At 35.8% G+C, this 19,779-nt stretch overlaps 1 protein-coding gene across 2 annotated transcripts in view; it reads right to left on the bottom strand.

Annotated features, from left to right (window-relative positions):
- Positions 1–4,655: 4,655 nt before the first annotated feature.
- Positions 4,656–19,779, bottom strand: part of LOC145688234 (ankyrin repeat domain-containing protein 16-like) — a 324,431-nt gene continuing 309,307 nt past the window's right edge. For both annotated transcript variants that reach the window (XM_081762148.1, XM_081762149.1), the window contains exon 6: positions 4,656–5,108. In XM_081762148.1, the coding sequence (XP_081618274.1) occupies positions 5,083–5,108 (26 nt within the window). In that variant the 3' untranslated portion in view covers positions 4,656–5,082. The remainder of the gene's footprint in view (positions 5,109–19,779) is intronic.

Here is a 19,779-nt window from a genome sequence, read left to right as displayed (position 1 = left end):
TAATATTCTGTAATGCATTCTTTTCAAAACTAAGCGCACGCATCTTTGGCCATGGTTCAATTCCCGACGGGAGTTCACATTCAACATTAAGCTGAAGGGACGCTAAACCAGATCATTTATCGTGCTTACTTCTAATGTGTGGGGGTCCTGATTCGTACTCCCACTTTCCCATTCCACTAATTTCTTCATAGTCTAAATATTTCGTACTAAAAGTAAAACAGTGTATTCGTGATCCACCCACAAATATAAAATAAAAATGATTTTCGAATCTTGTGTGAAAAATAAAATCTCACTGAACTTACCTCAAATTCAATGAACACAAAGTCGGTGCAGTAAAGCTTCTTAAATGAAGACACTTTTAAAAAACAAACCTTCTCACTCGATAGTTGAGAGCGGTGTAGGATTTGAAAAATGAAATTTAGATTTTTATTTAGGTCGCTGCGAAAACGATGTCACCGTCAGCCAATCAGAAACGAGGAAATTTATAAAATGACATCACAACGAACCAATCAAAACGCTCGCTGCTTTTGTCATGAATCACGAACCAAAACGATGTGTAACAATCGATCGTGACGTCATTCACGTTTCTCAATAGTATCGCAATTCCGATCCCAAATGATTTCTACATGTCACTACTTGTCGTAACTGTGACGACATTTCATTTTCCTCATATTCCATACGTGAATGTCAATGTTTGCTTTTTTCATGAATCATGCTGACACGTTCGTAGTAAAACAAAAAGTAATGCGATCCGCTGACGTTTGCATTTTTCAATCATATGTGCTTCTATGTCGTCACACAAAGAAGTCTATCAGCATTTTATTTTAATCCACGAACGGAAGCGTTACACTGTCAGATTTATTTTCTTAAAGTATAAGTGTATCCTTTTCAAGGACCATGGTTCGAAACCCACCAAGCATGATTAAATCCGAATTCATTCATAGCTAAGCGGTTAGGATACACATCTTTGGTTTGAAAGACCTGAGTTCGATTCCTGGAGAAACATTTCTTTGGATTTTTCTAAACTTGGTTTAAATTTCTAGTTCGAAAATTTTAAAAGTTTAGTTCGATAAAAAGTTTGATTTGAGAAGCGTTACACTGTCAGATTTATTTTCTTAAAGTATATGTGTATCCTTTTCAAGGACCATGGTTCGAAACCCACCAAGATCGATTAAAACCGAATTCATTTAAGCGGTTAGCATACACATCTTTGGTTTGAAAGACCTGAGTTCGATTCCTGAAAAAACATTTCTTAGGATTTTTTCTTAAACTTGGTTTAAATTTCTAGTTCGAAAATTTTAAAAGTTTAGTTCGATAAAAAGTTTGATTTGAAAATTTTTAGATGTGATTTACATCTTTAGTTCGAAACTTTTGTTTTTAAAAATGTTTTAGTTCGACAAACTTTTGTTTCAATTTTTTTAGTTCGAATTTTTTTTTGGGTTCGAAAATTTTTTGTTTGAAACTTTTTTGTTTCAAAATTTTTAGTTCGAAAATTTTTTGTTTGAAAATTTTTGTTTAAAATTTTTTAGTTTTGAAATTTTTTTAGTTCGAAAAAATTTTTAGTTTAAAATTTCTTGTACTCTGCGGAACCGTTTCGAAAAGAATCGGAGCAGTTTAGGTAAGAAAAATCTGGCAACACTGTTTCCATTAATGAAGCGCTTACTGAGCGTTTAAAAAATCGCTTAAACTCACAACAATGTGTTATAAGAAATCTACAAGCGACACCTCTCTTTCACCATTGTTACTTCCAGAGACATAGGCTACTAATTCAAGGACAGGATCTCCATCAAGGTAAAAAAGCTGGTAATCATCTTATCTGTCAAAGAGAACGATAATATTTAAGGTAAACTTCAGTACAATATCATGATACCAAAAAGGGTTATTTAAGGAGGAGGTTGAACCCTTCATGGGAACTTTACGCATAACCATAAAAAGGGAACTAAATTCTAAAATCCAGGATCGCCGTCATATCGCTCTGTATTTCCCTCATGGACTGGGGGGGGGGGGTAAGATCATGTGACTTCTATCCACCAATCAAAATTGAGGTACCAAAACACGCATCTTACACATAAAATAAAACAAATAAGTGAGGGGTTTTCCCATGTAACCTGTTCACTGTGTGGCGGGTCTAAAATCATGTGACCTCTATCAACCAATCAGAATCGAGATACCAAAGTATACATCAGAAAGGACACCCTAATTTCAAAAATCCTAGGACCTAAAATCACGTGATCTCTATCATCCAATCAAAATCAAGGTACCAAAGCACTTATCTTACCCGTAAAAGGGAACGAATTTTTTTTTAAATCCCAGAGCCTAAGATCACGTGACCTCTGTCAGCCAATCATCAGCGTGGTACCAAAGCACTCATCTTACCCGTAAAAGGGAACGAATTTCAAATATCGTAGGGTCTAAAATCACGTGACAGCTATCAACCAATCAAAACACACATCTTACCCGTAAAAGGGAACAAATTTCAAAAATCCCGGGTGAGGGATTTCCCCGCGGGTGACTCATGACGTCATACCACGTGACCTGGAAAATTTGAGTTTCCCGCGTGGGCGGGGCCTAAAGTCACGTGACCTCTCTCAGCCAATCAGAATCGAGGTACAAAAGCACTCATCTTAGCCGTAAAAGGGAACGAATTTCAAAAATCCCGGTCATAAAAGAGAGTGAGGATGAGTCATTCGCGCATAACGGGGGGACTACTACTTACATCCCTGAACTCGTATATTACACTGCAAAACAATGCCGCAACTTTGACGTGGGAGACCCGGGTTCGATTCCTGGCGGGAGCTCATGTGGTTCGTATTCTACGTTAATCGGTAGTTGTTCACGTCTCATATAGTCTCACTGCTGAAGGGATATTTAAACAAATCAAATCAAATATTCCTTACTATTAGAAAGAAGAAAAGACGTTTCAGGAACTGTCGATTTTTGTGCAATTACAGAATAAGTTGTGAAGAGTGTTTCTTCCAGACATGTTTTTTTGGGGGTACTGCCCCCCGAAGCTCTGAGAGCTTCCCCCCGAAGGAGACCAAAATAATACGTCTATAATATAATAATGAATAGCACCCTCGCCCTCTTCGTCGAAGCTTTTCCTCGCCCTCGCGCACCCTCACCCTCGCCATCGAAGCTTGTCCTCGCCCTCGCTGCCGAAACTTGTCCTCGCCCTCTTCGTCGAAACTTGTCCTCGCCCTCGCGCACCTTCACCCTCACCATCGAAGCTTTTCCTCGCCCTCGCGGCCGAAACTTGTCCTCGCCCTCGCGCACCCTCACCCTCTTCGTCGAAGCTTTTCCTCGCCCTCGCGCACCCTCACCCTCGCCATAGAAGCTTGTCCTCGCCCTCGCGCACCCTCGCCTTCGCGGCCAAAACTAGTTCTCGCCCTCGCGCACCCTCACCCTCGCCATCGAAGCTTCTCCTCGCCCTCGTGCACCCTCGCCCTCGCGGTCTAAACTTGTCCTCGCCCTCGCGCCCCCTCGCCCTCGCGTCAATTACAGTCAAAATGTCAATTTAGGTGATTCAATTTAGGTCAATTTAGATATTTAGATATTACAATTTATGTACTTTCTACCAGAATGAGAAAGACTAATAAACGACAGTTTTCATTAGAAGACTAAATAGATTCCAGGGGCGCAAATTTGTCTTCAATATTGAAGGGGACGGGTAGGATCGTCCCCATAATATATTTTTTAAGCGATGTTCAAAATATTTATGAAGTTGAAAAACAATGCTGTGGAGGATCACGGAAGCAGAGTTGTCTTCAACATTCGGGGACGGGGAAGGGGGGAGTATGAGACTCATATTACGGTAGATGAATGTGATTTCTGGCTTGAACCTGTTGTATGTTATATATCAGGCGGTGTAGATGAAGTAGTGGTACATATCAGTGTTACAAATCAGTGCCGTGAACACATTCTGAAATCTTAACATATGCATATTTATAATTGGCATGTTTCTACTTAGGCATCCACAAAGTAGATGAAAATCACATTTCAAATGGGATTATTGGGGGGGCAGTCCCCCACTTCCAAGATTGGGGTGACATGCCCCCTTCACCCACCAGTATTTGCGCCAGTGATAGATTCAATCCATGTGACTTGAAGTTCCTTGATGTGTATAGTTAAAAAAAGGGAATTGAAAAAAAGTGGAAATATTACGCATTTCAGTAACGATACTCTAGCGCAATGGTTCCTAATCTTTTTTTACAGACGACACATTTTACTGAACACCCACGAAATCGCGACACACTTGCTTGATTTTTGTTAATAATAATATAAATTATAACAATGTAAGCCTGTAAATTTATACAAAGTACTGACTGTATGTAATACTGAGCATTGTTTCTATCACTGAAGGCGTTGACTGGTACAGTCTGTCTCAAAAATTGATTTAACTAATTATTAAATCCGTCATGGTTTTTAAACTCTAAAAATTTGTAACACATTTTCTGAGGCTGCAGGACACACCAGTGTATTGCGACACACAGGTTGGGAGCCACTGTTTTAGCGTATCGTTGCAACAAAATGAAAACGAATCAGTTTCATATGTTCTTACAAAACATACTTTGTTTACTTTCTCAATAATACAGTATATAATGAAATACAGACAGGTAGCATGTAAAATCAGCTTCTTCATGTAATTTATACAATAAATGAAAGACCATAAACGTTTACTATTTATTAGAATTTATTGAAGGAATGAAGTTTTTACAACAACAAATGTTTTTGCACTTTTTCTCAAATGTTATATGTAATTGAACATTCATCAATGATGGTGAAGTGAGATATTTTATTATAAGCACACGCCATCTCCCTCTTACACACAGAAAATCCACTTGGTTTTGTCATATGGTTCTAGAAAACCGAAATTAATAGTTTTCTTTTTCTTTTAAGTAGATACTGAATAAGTTTATCACATCTCAGGTTTAGAATACATACGTGCTTCTCCATTGTCCCGTAGGTCATGTCACGATAATTTGAAGCTTCTGGTTTTTCATTGTGAAATTATTTTCCAGTTCTGACTTGAAAACCTTCTAGTGCTTCAATAACAGGAATACATCATTTTATCTAGTAATAAATTTAAGTTCCTTGTGAAGATGGTAATGCTACAGGGGAAAAAAATAAACACAAAATAATGTAGTAATTACTGAATAAATTGTATTTTTAACATTGCATTTCTTAGTTCTTATATGGATACATAGTGATGAAGTTCTAATCGCTTTACTATTAATTAGTTGCTTGCAATAAATACCAATGCCTTTGTCCCTTTCCTGAAAACATTTCTCAGGCATCTTCCTTTAGGGGAACTTCACACGATTAATACTATCTTGCAGTTTTATACAGCAATACATACAAGAACCAAGAAAGACTCCTTAAAAATTTGGATTAATGAAAGAGCTGTTGTAACAATATAATTACCATAACTGATCAAGAGTTCCCTCATGGTTATACAGTAGTATATGCGTATTCGAGTTCGATTCCCGGCGGAGCTCATGTGGTTTAGAACTCACGTTAAGCTGTAGATTCACGTCTTATATAATCACGGTGACGAAGGTGAGACTAAAATCCAACAACTAATAGCTGAACAATATTTATTTTTGGTGCACGGGGCTCTGGATTCGATACCTGGTGGGACAGCATCCACCTCCCACCTTAAACTGTGTACGCTTCACTACAGCCAACCAAAACTTTTGTTGCTAACTGTGTATGAAGTTTAAAAATGCAGGACAATATATATGTAAAATATTTTATAACAAACTAGCAGAAGTACGCCCGGAATGGAAAGAATAATATTTATACAAAATGTTTAAAAATAAAGAAATACGTGAAATATATGACGACGAGCAATTTCGACCGATTCTAGACATGCATGTTCTTTGCACAGAAAGAATAAGGTTAATGCAAAATAATTCAAAGATCTGAAAGGTATACAACTTGGATCACAGCAAAAAATGATTGGGTCGCTAGTTGACAGTACTATATTATTTATAACTTTTGGATAAATTTTGAACTTCCAACAAAAATTCCGACCTTAAAATTAGGAAAACGCCTTCGTACAGGATTAGATCTGGAGTCAATCCATTCTAAGTGATCAAGCACGTGCCGCTCGACCATCTCCAAAAAATCTATTTTTTTTTCATGAATGTTTATCCTATATCAGAGTACTTCAAAACCACAATTAATTATTTTTTCAACATCCCATGGCGACACAGGGGCTGGCGCCATTTTGCGCTTTTTCGATTTTAGGCGTTTACGTTGTTTTGAATGTCTCAGCATGCATTTGTCCTAACAAGTTGAAAATTGCTGGCCGTCTCCAACTCGGGCAGAGCTAAAACTTTGATCTCTTAACATTTTTGCCTAGAACCACTTGAAGGAGCTGAAATCAGGGTCTGCAGTAGCAACATTTCTGGACATTGAAGATGTGCTTGGGAAGAGGAAACAACTGATGTAGAGGTCTGAATCTGTGTGTGCATGTAGTCCTGGGTCATAAGTTAATACACAAAAATTTACAGACCTGTAGCTGCTCCCAAAGGTCTGAAAAATCGTAAAGTTGGGGAATTATGCCAGTTTAGCATATTTCACTGTCCAATATCTCAAACGGGCCTTTATAGAAAAATCTGAAATTTTGGGAATGGTTAGTCCTTTAGTATACCATAACACACAACAAAGCGCGTTGTATACTTCTGAGATATTCCCAAAATTTCAGATTTTTCTATAAAGACCCATTGCAGACATTGGACAGTGAAATTTGCTAAATTGGCAAAATTCTCCAAATTTACGATTTTTTCAAGCCTTTGTGAGCAGCTACAGGCCGGTAAATTTTTGTATGGTAACCTATGATCCCGGACTACATGCACTCACAAATTCAGACCTCTACGTAAGTTGTTTACTCTTCCCAAGCATGTTTTCAATGTCCAAAAAAGATTTTATGAACAAAACACCTTCCAGAGTATGACGTCATTACTTAATACTTTGGCCCCCTTCTGCTCAAAAACACAAAACACGCATTGTTGTGTGTTACAGTATACTAAAGGACTAACTATTCCCAAAATTTCAGATTTTTTTTTTATCCAGGCCCATTGGAGATATTGGACAGTGAAATATGCTAAATTGGCAAAATTCTCCAAATTTACGATTTTTTCAAGCCTTTGTGAGCAGCTACAGGTCTGTAAATTTTTGTGTATTAACTTATGATCCCGGACAACATGCACTCACAAATTCAGACCTCTACATCAGTTGTGTCCTCTTCCCAAACATGTGTTTAATGTCCAAAAATGTTGCCACTGTAAGCCCTGATTTCATCCCCTTCAAATGGTTTTAGGCAAAAATGTTAACAGATCAAAGTTTTAGCTCTGCACGAGTTGGAGACGTCCAGCAATTTTCAATTTGTTAGAACAAATACATCTTGAGATATTCAAAACAACGTAAACGCCTAAAATCGAAAAAATGCAAAATGGTGGCAACCGTTGCGTCGCCATGGGATGTTGTAAAAAATAATTAATTGTGGTTTTGAAGTACCCGGATATAGGACAAACATTCATGAAAACGTTAGGTTTTTTGAAAAGGTCGAGCGGCAATTTTTTTTTCTCGATCACTTTGCATGGACTGGCCCTCTGGTAAAGATTTATCTGTGTATATGGACGCCTGAAAGGGGGTCAGGCTGGAGCCCGCCCTCTGGCTCACGAAAACAAATTTCTTAAGATTTTCTAATTAATTTCTAATTTTCTTAAGATTTAATACAAATAAAAAAAATACCAAACGTAATTAGCAAACAGGGAGATGGGTCCCCTAGAAAATTTTCTTCGGGCGCCCATGTATGTGTACAAAATTTGGTGGCACTATGTGAGTTCTTTCTATGCAAAAACCTGATCATACACACACACACACACATACAGACAAGTTCTTACATATATATATATATATATATATATATATATATATATATATATATATATATATATATATATATATATATAGAGTACTGTATATTTGAGTCACATACAATATAACGTTCACAATTGAGGAGTTTGATGGAATAAGGCCGTAAGTCTCTGAAACATGCAATTGGAGAAAAAGGATGTTGAAAATTTAAGTAGTTTTTTTTTCTTACGTGAACAATGTAATATGCAGCATTTCATTCCGATATTGAATTCAAATGTTACCAGGGAGCAAAACAAGCATGGCAAAAGCCAAAAATGCGTTTGATGCAAAATGGGTGTAAATTTGCTTACGCCCTTATTACATCAAACTCCTCAATTGACATATTATTTAGCCAGCTATGTGAGAGGTACACAAGAATATCAATAGAAGATGCGGTATTTATAACTCTGCTTCAAAATATAATTGGGAGCTACTAAAACGAAAAGTTTAATAGGTGTGTCTTGTGTTTACTACCGGAATAACTTCATGAAAAGTATCTGAACTTAAATGATTTCTTGTAATATTGTAATAATAAAACTTGAATATTCATAATTCAGTATTAACCTTGTTTATAAAATGACAAATAAGTATGACATATGAGTGGAAAGAAATGAAACACGAATCTCCTTTATTTTTGCTGATGAAATGCTGATCTCAAGGTCAGTCAAGTTCTTTTCTTGCCAATTAAGCTAAAAAATACAATGGAAATATGAAGCTGACTTTACGTCTGCTTACTTTCTGTGAATAAATTAAATTTAGGTGGCTATGAATGAAAAACATTATGTGAATTGTTCACAACAATTTGTGTAACAAGTTAAACTTACTCTTAGTCTTCGAAAAATTCTGAGTTACCGTAAGACGGGGTTACTTTGCCCATTTATTTATTTATTTATTTATTTCGGAAAAACAACAGGCAAATGCCTAATTACAGTTTTCCCTTATTGTAAAGTGTATTTAATACACTTTAAAATACATATATAATAACATACTAATATGACACAATTCAATTATAATACACTCTAAAATACACATACAATAAAATAATAATATGAAAGTAAAATATACGTTAAAATACAAATAGCACGATATACAGGATACAACAAATTTATGTAGAGTGAAAATTTTGTTTGTAACTAAAAACATCTATATCTGGGTGTTCTTGTGACGTCTTATTATACAATATACACATTTTTCTGATAGGCGATACATCTAATGCATTAGTCCTTTGCGCTGAAAGATGGAATATGTCATTATGGGGTCTCGTTGCTCTATGTGGGACGCGAATTTTGATTTCTGATAACAAATATTCTGAATCTATTGCACCATGAATTATTTTATGCAAGAAAGATAATATGAAATGACTTCTTCTGCTTTCAAGAGATTGTAATAAATATTTGTTTCGAAGACCTTCGTAGTTCTCAAATTTGGGATATATACCTGTTTCTTTATATGTCAAAAAGCGCACAAATTTATTTTGAATGTTTTCGATTTTATTTATATATTTCTTACTATTAGAACCCCATATTATCGCTGCATATTCCACCTTAGACCGCACATAGGCAGTGTATAATGTTTTGAGAGCATTAGTATTAGAAAAATCACCTCCTAATCTCATCACAAAGCCAAGATTCCTAAAGGCCTCACCAATTACTCTGTTGACATGAATATCGAATGATAGGTTTGACTGCAGAGTGACTCCAAGATCAGTAACATAATCCACTCTCTCAATTGGCGTTTGATTAATAGTATACGCATTGCGTACATAGTTTATTTTCCTGGTGTATGACACTACTTTACATTTTCTAATATTTAGTAGCAACTTATTTGATTCACACCATTGGGAAATAGCATTAATGTCATTTTGCAAAGAAATTGCGTCTAATTCCGTGGAGATACTGCGATAGATTTTTAGATCGTCAGCAAACAAAAGTTTGTGGGAAGATGTTATTACAGGTGGTAAATCGTTAACAAATAGTATAAATAACAGAGGTCCTAAGTTCGATCCCTGAGGCACACCAGAGTCTACGACATATTCCTTAGTTAAAATATTCTTGTATCGAACGCGATGTTTCCGTTGGTAAAGATAGGATGCTATAAGTTGTTGAAGATTTTGTGAAAAATTGAATGTCACAAGTTTGCTTAGAAGTATATCGTGATTAATTACATCGAACGCCTTGGAGAAATCTGTATAAATTACATCTACTTGTTCCTTTTTATCAACTTGATTAGCTATAAAATGCGTAAGTTCTGAGAGATTAGTTACAGTTGACCTCTTTGGCATGAAACCATGTTGAAAGGGAGATATTACTGACCGTACATGTGAATAAATTTTTTCGTATATAATAATTTCAAATATCTTAGATGGGGCAGATAGTAGGGTTACCGGTCGATAATTTTTTATTTGGTCTGTAGGGCAGCCTGTTTTGGGAATGGGACAGACGTCACCAATCTTCCATTTCGTAGGAAATGTAGAAGAAGCTATTGACTTGTTAAAAATAACTTGCAGGGGATGTTTCAGTATTTCTGAGCAGCCTTTAATGATATATGGTGGTATTTTGTCTGGTCCACAAGATGACCGTGGTTTAAGTTTTTTAATAGCATTCTCCACATCTTCAATATCTATAAAGTTAATGTTTAATTTGTCCAGGATTTCCGAATTATTGTGTTGCTCCATAGGAATAAGATTGTAGCTCGATTTATTGTGTGTCACTTGAAAATTTGTCATAAACGCGTTTGCAATATCAGCATCGTCACTCAAAGTTTGACCATCATAATGAAATATATTACTCCCCGAATTACTCTTTTTATTCTTAACATACGCCCAGAAAGTCTTAGGATTATTTATAATATTGGCCTCACAGTTGTTTAAATATATATTGTATGCATTAGAAATTTCTTTTTTAGAAAGAGCTCTCAATTCTTTAAATTTATTATAGTGATAAAGTGCGTCCCGAGAACCCTGCTTCCATTTCTTATGGTGATATGATTTGCTCTTAATTAACCTAATTATGTCACTTGAAAACCAAGTAGGGTAATTGAATTTAGCTCTTTTTCTCGGGATGCATCGGTCAAAAATAGAATAGAGTATATTATAGAAAAAATCCACAGAGTCATCTACAGTCAAACTATCTGTGATAGGTTCCCAATTTGTTAGTGATATTTCGCGATACAGTTTATCAAAGTCAGCTTTAAAAAAATTATAGTCTCTTACTTCGCTTTTGTTTGTACACTTAACATTTCTAGAATTAATACATTTATATTCAGCTAGGAGGGCTGGGTGATGAACATCCTCCGGTAAAAGGGGAGGGTGTTCATGTATGACCTCTACGCTGGTAAGATTCGATAGTATTAGGTCAAGCGTTTTGCCATACGAGTTTTTAATATTATTGTAGGTTTGTAAATTATAAAAATTCATTAAGTGAAATAATTCTTGACAGGTTCCAGTAGATGTTAAAAAATTGAAATCAGTTCCCGTGACCTGTGAGAGATTATAGTCGCCTGTCAGAAGAATGTTACTCTTTGGTTGCAGTACACTAAATATGTATTCAAAATATTCTCTATATATTGATTGATTTGACCCAGGTGCAATATATACAAGACCAATATATATACAATTAACCGTATCTACAAAAACTTTTACTGTAATACAATCAACACCAGGAATGTTTGGGGAAGGAATTTTCTGCACACGATATTTTTTATTTACAGCTAATACAACACCACCACCCAATTTCTTACCAGAAGTAACAATATTTCTGTCTGCTCTTACCACGACATACCGCGAATCAAAGAGTTCAGAGTCATTATGACTGTTAGTAAGCCAAGATTCAGTTAATGCAATTGCCTGATAATTGTTACTTAATACATTTTCGGTCAGCGTTCTTAATTTGGTACGAGTTCCCCTTACGTTTTGAATATATATATTAAAATAGCCATCTTTCCCCTCAACTATATTGTCACTTTCACCTCTCACTTCGAATGTTTTTGTACTTACGGAAGTGTCCTTGGTGCACCCCCCTCATGCTGATATCTTTCTGCCTGCCTTGGAATGTCCAGATTGTGGGTTGGGGGAGGGAGCGGATGCTTGGTTTTCTTGTCGCAGATGCTGTCGAGGTTTTTCTTGTTCTTGATTGACAGGTGCTTTAGGCGATTCAGGTGGCTGATTGTAAATTCCCTCGGCATGGTCAGTTTCTTGGAAATACCTGTCTTCACTGTTCTGCAGTTCGGCAAGCGTGAATCTTTTCCCTTCAATATACAAATATCGGAAATTGATATTTGCATATTTTCCTTCTTTGCGCGCTTTCATTAAATAATATTGTAGCTGTTTACGTTCCTGTCTTACAGAACTACTCGCTTTTTCACGTACCTTTGCACTCTTCAAAAACAAACCGCGTAACTCAATTTGTATCACTCCGCGCACGAGTATTCAGTGATTGGTGCAGGAGAAAATGCTTCGTCTGTTTCCCGCAATATTTCTGCTTCTGCACGTGCATGTAATCCTTCACTGGTAACCTTCCTGCCTGCATGACCATCATCAACTATAGCGCGCGCTCTGCGTATTTGTCAGTGGTTGTGGCTGTTTTCTTGTTAAATTTAATATTTTTGTGTAAGATATCAATCCACATGTAGAGGTGTGCTTTTAATTGAAACTAAAATGTTCTTAGTGTGATTTAAAAATACAATAATTGCTACCTAGGTTGAACAAGTGAAATTTCTTGGGGACTATTTTCTTATGGAAGAATAATGGTCATTTGGCTCATTGTCAGTGTTGCTCACTTCTGGTTATATTTCGTTTTTCTTTTTTTTTTAAATCGTAGTCAGACTGTTTAGTCAGTTTCAGAGAACTGGGCTGCAAATGTCCATTATGTTACCCAAAAGAAAAACTGAGCCCTTGTACTAAATTTCTATTTAATATATTAAATGCATTATACTTCGGATAATTGGATATAAAAGGTTGTAGGCCTATTATTTTAAAGATAAGTAAGAAAGAAAGATAAAAGCTATTTCACCGATTCGAAGTAGCGTAACGTCTGATGTTAATTCTGTATGTTATAATTAGGGGTAAAAGTGGATCTGAAAAGGTAGGGGGATGGTAGCAAGCGGCATGACGTCACGCCGTCCCCCCGCCTATCCTTGCCCATTTTAATTTTTTAGGAATTGGGGGACGCCGTACATATTTTTTCGAGATCGGGGATGGCGTTCTCCCGCGTTCCTCCACACTTTTACCCCTGGTTAAAGTAAACAATATTTGATGTCAACAATGCTCATTTAACTTAGGTAAGCTTTTAGACATCAATAATAATAATAATAATAGTAATAATAATAATAATAATAATAATAATAATAATAATAATAATAATAATAATAATAATAATAATAATAATAATTTGAGTTGCAATACTAGCCTATGTTGAGAAATTAAAATAATACTTGGGGTCGCCAGAAGACCCCAGCTTGGTAAACAACGTTTACGAGTTAGGCTTGGTACGTTAAGGGTTAAATGAACATTCAAGAGTCGCAAGAATGGTTGTCCGTTCTCAGGAGTAACAAAATATCTGAAAAAATCTTCAAGGGATACTAAAATTGTAATATATTCAATAAATAAACTCTTTCGCTTTTTTTCTTTTTTTTTAATGAATAATTATTTGATCCACATGTTCTCTTGCCTCTACTTGAGAGTCACGTAGTGATCCGAAACAGTCTTGAAATGGACAGGAGTAAAGAGCGTGTTTTAGTAGATCTGCAAATAAACATAGTAAGACAACAGACTAGAGAACATAGTAAGATCCAATAGCTCTGATTCTAATTTTCCATGTTATCCCTTGACGTTATGGGCAGGCTAAATAAAATTTAGTAGCGATAGATTGAATATTTTGAACCATTAATGCGAACTCCCTGATATCAAAGGACGAGGATTTATGGTCAACCATGATTAGCCATGATTTGCAGTTACAGGGAAAATTTAAGAGATTGTTCAGCCCGGCTTCCAGGTATGGACATCCGCAGGACTTTTTCAAGGGGGTAAAATACCGATTCCAGGGGAGGACAAAAGACCGACACACAAACTCAGTCGCGAATACACAATATTTTGATACACGAGGGCACATAATACATCAAGTAAAACAACAGTTATTTACGCGCGTATGTTTTTTAACTACAGTAAATAATATATAATACCAGATACTATAGTATTTAATATGAATATATTAAGTGTTACAACATTTAAGTAAGCAAATTAGTATGTCTTGACATGCACTTCCAAAAACCTTTTAAAACCCAGGGAGGCAACATCCCCTTTCCCCCTTCCCCGCTGCGGGCAGCCATGCTTCCTAGTGTTCTGTGTCTATATTTATATGCTACTTCAAAGATTCAGGAGAGAGAAAATGCATCTTGGTAGTCTAATCTATCAGAAGTCCATGCCATTTCATTTTCAATCTCCCGCTCTTCGGTTTGTTTCTTAATTTGTTAGCTCGAGGTTTTCTATAAACTTTTTAGTCTGTTAGTTGGCAACATTTACACACTGTCGTCTGCATTGTTTACAAGGGCTGCAAAGCTTCGTGAAAAAGCGAATAGAGTAATCTTGGTCCACATAAATGTTTGTACCCCGAAGTTTATTTCTATTTTTTAATACGTGTTCCTTTTTCTTATCACTTAAAAATTTACATACTATGGGTCTTGTTCTGCCCTGACACTTTCTTCCAACGCGGTGAGCCCTCTGTATAAGTTGGTCATCAGTTTCCATTTGCAATCGGTCGTTTAGCAAATCACACACTTTTTTCTCTGTAGTTGCCCAGTCTTCATTCCCTTCCTCCTTCACCCCATAAAACACTAAATTTTGTCTTCGTGACCTGTTCTCGAGATCGTCAATTTTTTGTTCTAAAAACGTAGTATAACGATGTAGTTCACTTACTTCACCTGTCACTTCCAATAGTTTCGTTTCGATGGTATCTACTCTGTCAACCAGTTTTGTTACTGTTTCCCTTAATGTTTTGATTTCAGTTGTTAAGCGTTCATTAGATGCACAAAGGGATGCCACTTCAACCACTACTTTTTCATTGGACGCGCGAAGAGAAGATAATATATCTTTAATTTCAGCAATGTCATTACGTTGAGTGCTAGGAGGCCCAGGATGCTGCTCTACACCCCCGATGATTAACAAAGTAAATATTATTAATCCGTAGGCAAAAAACACTTTCGTATAGCCTGGTGTATTCACTAACACAGAACATGATGATTCTTTCACAGCAACTCTGAATAAGCCTATTCTGGCCCTATAAATTCCAAGCTCAACACCCATCACGGTTCACTGCACTCAGGAGCAAGAGAAAAACACGTCCACTCACTACCTTTGACTTTTGTGTTGTGCCATCAGGGGTAACTTCGCACAAAATATGAAAAAGAGTTGCACAGTCCTCTGTCGGTAAAATCATGAACTGCAAAGAGGAAGTTTCGACTGCCACCGTAAGATAGAACATCTAACTGTATTTTGGCTATATGTTGGTGGTTAACATCACTTCTAATTACCCGGAGGGTTTGTTGTTGTAGATGTATGGAAAGCAGTCACTCTAAAGGCCGACAAAATTTGAAAGATATCACCTGTAGGAATTTCCGTCAGAATTAAGTCACTTTCGTAGAATACTACTGTGTATATACCTAATAGCACTTTGAAGCAACAGTAGAAATTGAACTCTGAAAAGTTTTAAAGTCATAAAAAAGTAAAACTGGGAGAAGGCGGTTTCAGCCTCTAATCGGGGTTATTTGCATCGGTCGAAAATAGCCCCTTAGATAGTAAATTACTACTGATGGTACCTCCTCCTTTCAATTTTGGATAAATTTCCTATTTAGGTAGATGCCGGAATGGATTTCTTGTTGGAAAATACATTACAAACAGTGGCGGACCCAGAGAATATTTGGTAGGGGCTTAAATCAAAAAAGCTTAGTTTTGTTTTAGAAATCACTGGACTATTTTGGGTGGCGGCTTGAAGCTTCTATGCATAGGAGTGACTAACATTAGGTTTTAAAAAATCATGCAATTTAGGTGGGCTTCAGCCTGAAAGCACCAAACCCTGTAAATGTTCAACTGATTACATTTGGGATGATATTCTTGGACGTAAAGAGCAACCAAGGCAAATCAGTTCACGGGGATTTTTTTTTTTTTTGTCTGTTCCTGAGTTGGCATTTCTGTGGTAAACTATCAGAATGTGGTTCCTGTGCCGGTACCAGAAAATACATAATTTTCTTTACAAATATCGATAATTCATACTAAGTACTGATACTGTTACCATAATTCTAATATAAATATTTTTAGACTGCATGCAGTTTTGTGTAAGAAGTGAAATGTACTGGAGGAAAAATATTGCACAGAAAGATTATATTCGTATATTGAACATACTTTTTTGTATGTTGTGCAAAGTATCTCTACTTATGAGGTAGCTTTGCACCAAAGTTTATATTTCAATAATTATGGTCATACTGAATGTTTACTAATGATCTTTGCACGCATGCTTTCCTTATATATCTAGTTATTATATGTTTAAAATATAGTTTTCTAAATCATTACGTTTGTAAGTTACATGCGATTTTCTTTAAAATTCCTTAAATCTTGTGCAAAGTAATCCCGTCTTACGACTTGTAGGATAAACCTTTTTATTCAAGCACCATATTTTAGATTACATAATCAACACGAAATAAGTGTTAACTGTTTGTAACGACAATTGAAATTTGCTTCCATATGTGTATATCTACACATTACTGTTATTACAAGATTTTTAGATAACATAATTTCTCGTCACAACAAGGACCTCTCTACGCGATATTTAGCAAACTTACTTCTGGTCTATGTATTCAAGTCTCATCCTATTACAACATTGTCATTTTTTACATATTACACCCAACAATAAAGGTTACTAATGTAAATTAGTACTTATCAAACTTTATTTACTTTACATAAGGTCTTCTCATGGTAAAGATTTCTCCGACAACATATGATATCACAAGAGTCCGGATTTTTATGTAATATCAACCCCCTAAATATGTACATAAATATGTAACAAAAATCGCTTAAAAATGTCAGAAATATGTAATATTATAAAAAACATATGTAATATTACATATGTCACATATTTATGAAAACGTAATATCAACACGCGTATGACTATGCAATATTTAAATGAATTATAAAAATAAAAAGGAAAATCTACTACACTTTATCCTGCTTAAGAGGGAGAAGGAGTACGCCACAGCGGCCGGAATATTGGTGTTCAATTTAACATGGGATCTCAACCACTTTTTAGGCAAATCACGGTTTCATTTCGTTCTTTCGCAAAAATGTCTCAGTAGCGCACTAAATATGATGCATCTCATTTTAAAGGTGCAATTTGAACGCTGTGCGTGATATTTTCTTCTTATAAATACAGATAATTATAATCCAAATTCCCATAAGAAAATGATCAAAATCAGACGGAAAAGTCTTCTGTTTTTTTACAGTAAGGAAAAGAGCTAAAAACTACGGACTTTTTTTTAGAATGGAGTACAATCTTTGTATTTGTGCGCTACTGTACTATTTTTTCGCTGTTTCCAAAGACATCCATTTCACAATCGATGAGAAATTATATCCTTCATAATTGAATCTACAGAAATCAGAAATCAGATTTTTTTCATGGCCGTATACTTGGCCGTATAACTGCTAGATGGCACTATAGTCATTCCTCATCCCACTTTCCTTCTCAGCGGGAGCCAGTCCTTTTGAAAATCTTCTTTGAACTTCTTAACAGGGGCGGGAGGAAGGAAATCAATGTGAGGAACGGGAACTTCAAACACGAAAAATGGCAAAAATTATGACCTCTTTGGTTGATGGTTTCTGTTTCAGCAGTACAGTGTGTTTGTAGATGGTTTCTGTGAGAAGAAGTAATTTGTGTTTGTAGCGATAAAGTCAACCTTTCGACAAAAATTTGTGAAGGAGAAGCCGAACCAGTCTTCGTTTATCTATTCCAAGAAAGAAATGAAAACTTCCTGCAGGACTAAGAATATACATGCAAGAGAAAAAATAAGACACATTATTATAATCTTTAGGATAGATTAATTCCCGAAATATTTCCGAAATTATTCTTTGTTTACCTGTCAAAAAATCAAGAATAATAGGGTATAAAGCTCTTTCATAAGCTTCCATCGTACAACATACTAGACACACACATTTATATACATACATACATGTACACACACACACACACACATATATATATATATATATATAGTGGCGGATCCAGGATATGATCAAGGAAGTGCTAAACCATAGTTTGCCTCTTTATCCAGAGTAAACAGGATTGAAGCCCATTTTATCCAGTGTATACCTGAGCGTCAAGGGGGGGAGCTATAGCCTCTATAGCCACCCTTGGATCCGCGCCTGTATATGTATACTATTTACAGTGCCAGAGTTACGCGTAAGCTAAACAAGCTATAGCATAGGGCCCCGCTCTCTTGGGGGCCCCAAAATCTAAAGAAAAACTGGATTTCTAAAATATAAGAAAATTAAAAAAAAATAAAATAAAATTTATATATACGTAGCAACAGTGCTTCCTGCTGTGTAGCCTACGTTCGTGTAATTAATAGGGCTCCTTCTACCAGTCTGCTTCCTAAATTATCTCTAGTTTCTTCATTGCTATATGTAGGGTGCCTATGTTCATCTGGACACATAAAGGATCCCATTACCTTCAACAGCTTGGGGCCCCACTAAACCTAAATCCGACTCTGACTATTAATGCATGTTTGCTCCCTCTTTTTTCGAAGCAGTGTTTCTTTGATATTGCTTCCAATTCCGGCAGGTTTTACCAAGGGGGGAAGAGTCCTTACTCATTCCAGGCATTCAAACTAGGAACTGGACTACTTGCTTCCAACATTCTGCCCCCCATGTTTCCCGGTCTGAATCAATTGTCTAAAGCCCATAAAACATTCAAATTCATATGTAGATGTTGCTCATCAGTGTCGACACCTAAATATTTCTCAATCAATGGTAGGGATGTTTGGTATCCTCAATCTGTCTCCCTCTTATTAGCGGAGCGGTAGTAATATTCGGTAGTAATTCTTTAAAAAAAATGCTTTTTAATGTATGTAGTAACGCATAGGAAACTAAATTTTAATATACCCTAGTAGTATAGAAACGTACCATACGGTACCTTACCAAAATAAACACCCTATGCCAAGGACGCAAACATTAACAATAATAAAAAAAGATAATAATAAACATTTTAAAGACATTCTTTCATTAATCAAGTCGCACTTAAAAGTTAAAAAAAAATGTTTATGCGTGACTAAAAAAGAAAGGGATGCGCTCTCATATAGGCTTACAATTACTTTATAAATTCTTAAAATGACGCGCTCCATTCTTTTTATTTAGTCTTGCATAAACAAAATTATTTTTAACTTTTTAGTGGGAATTTATTAACAAAAGAATGTCTTTAAAAGGTGTCTTATCATTTTTTTTAATTCGTTGGACACCTTTCCCAAATCCTAAAGGGATATGCAACCAGGGATACCAGGGCTGGTTAAAGGCTAGTATTTATTTTAGGATAAGGAAGTCGAAAATAAAAACATATTAAAATTTGCTTTTAAAATAAATAGATATATTGCAAAGTATGAAAGTAAGAATGGAATATTGTATTGTCACCGGACTTACATCGCTCTGCAACAGTTCTTAGTTCTATGACGTCAGGAAACACGTTCAATTTATACGAACACTTATTTAATGTTTGAAACAAACACCTGTTACATCCTTGTACACTCATGTCCAAAATGATTGTCGCATATCTATAACTGTCTTCTTGTAAAAATATCATGTAATAATGATTTTGCAGGAGACTT

This window comes from Thermobia domestica, chromosome 6 (genome assembly GCF_964235325.1).
Source record: "Thermobia domestica chromosome 6, izTheDome1.hap1.1, whole genome shotgun sequence".
Taxonomy (NCBI): Eukaryota; Metazoa; Arthropoda; class Insecta; order Zygentoma; family Lepismatidae; genus Thermobia; species Thermobia domestica.
This window is presented reverse-complemented; position numbering and strand designations above follow the sequence as displayed.